Consider the following 1,374-nt stretch of genomic DNA (forward strand, 5'->3'; position numbering starts at 1 on the left):
CCCTGAACCCTAAGCCTGATCCCTGAACCTGACAGGTGTCTCTGGTAATGTCCCTGTCTCCGTCTCCCCGCAGCAGAGGACAGCTCAGATGAGGACGAGCCGCTCATCAGGATGATAAAGAAAGCTCCGAGCGACGATCAGCTGAAGGACACGGTTCAGGGCCTCCTGAAGGAAGCCGACCTGGAGGAGATGACCATGAAGCAGATCTGTCAGAGGGTACCGAAGCTCTCACCTGTTTCCTGTCTCACCTGAGTCTGAGACGTCCTGTGACCTTTGACCTTTAACCTCCTGCGTTTCAGGTGTTTGACACGTATCCAGAACACGACCTGAGCGTCCGAAAGGATTTCATCAAACAGACCGTCAAATCTGTAAGTTCTGCTTCACTCAGTTACTCAGGTCAGAGGTCAAAGGTGAGCATCCTGTTCCTCTGACGTCCAGCAGGGGGCGCTTCAGAATGTTAAACAGTAAAATCTCAGGAAACTAAAGTCGTTTATATTTGAACATGTTTTTTTTTCTGTAAATGTTTGACAGCTCATCACATGAAGATTCTGCAGAACTCCACCAGAAGAACCGGAATGTTTTTATACCTTAACTTTAATGATTTTCTGAGCATTTTTATAGTTTTAGTTCAACTCAGAGACGTTTTTAAATGTTTGCTGCAGTTTAGATTCATCATGAAGCTGCAGGTCTGATCTTTAAACCCGGTTCCAGACCCGGTCTTTGGTTCTGGACCACAGCAGTTACCATCTAATGTTCTGTTGGTTTCTGTTACTTTCTATTAAAATTTTTACACTCATAAGCCACACTGTCTTGGAGTGGTTTGGAACTCACACCTACACACAGATCTGTAGTTAGCATATGGTTCTGAGGTATTCTAACAATTCTAATGAAACCGAAGGTTCTGATCCGGGTTATTGTGTCACCTGTTTGAGTCCAGAACCAAACGGAACTCAGGAGGATTTTGTCAGACAGGACTTTTTTTTTCCAAACACACAAACAGGAACATTTAGATGATGGACCCACTGAAGTTCTGCAGAGCGACCCCCAGCTTCCTGAACAGAACCCAGTTTCATCACTGCGTGGAGATGGTCCGCAGACCCAGAACCAGAACTGAAGTCTGACAAGTTCTGATAAATCTGCAGATGGACTGAAAACATTTTAATCATCAGTTTTACTTCCTGTTTCTCATCTGCCCCATGTGGTCATCAGGAGAAACACCAGCAGGGTCCAACCCAGTGTCCTCTGGGTCCGACCCAGTGTCCTCTGGGTCCGACCCAGTGTCCTCTGGGTCCGACCCGGTGTCCTCTGGGTCCAACCCAGTGTCCTCTAGGTCCGACCCGGTGTCCTCTGGGTCCGACCCGGTGTCCTCTGGGT

The 1,374-nt window shown here is 47.5% G+C and overlaps 1 protein-coding gene across 2 annotated transcripts; it reads left to right on the forward strand.

Annotated features, from left to right (window-relative positions):
* Nucleotides 1-41: 41 nt before the first annotated feature.
* LOC108229675 (protein DEK-like) lies at nt 42-803 on the forward strand. 2 transcript variants are annotated; one of them, XM_025003575.2, is made up of 3 exons: nt 42-216; nt 300-410; nt 532-803. In XM_025003575.2, the coding sequence occupies exons 1-3, from the start codon at nt 112-114 to the stop codon at nt 541-543; spliced, it is 228 nt and encodes a 75-aa protein (XP_024859343.1). In that variant the 5' UTR covers nt 42-111; the 3' UTR covers nt 544-803. The 2 variants fall into 2 exon arrangements, 1 of the variants encoding a protein (XP_024859343.1); XR_005234142.1 differs by having other exon boundaries at nt 47-216; nt 300-368.
* The last annotated feature ends 571 nt before the right edge of the window (nt 804-1,374 follow it).

This window comes from Kryptolebias marmoratus, linkage group LG16 (genome assembly GCF_001649575.2).
Source record: "Kryptolebias marmoratus isolate JLee-2015 linkage group LG16, ASM164957v2, whole genome shotgun sequence".
Lineage (NCBI taxonomy): Eukaryota > Metazoa > Chordata > Actinopteri > Cyprinodontiformes > Rivulidae > Kryptolebias > Kryptolebias marmoratus.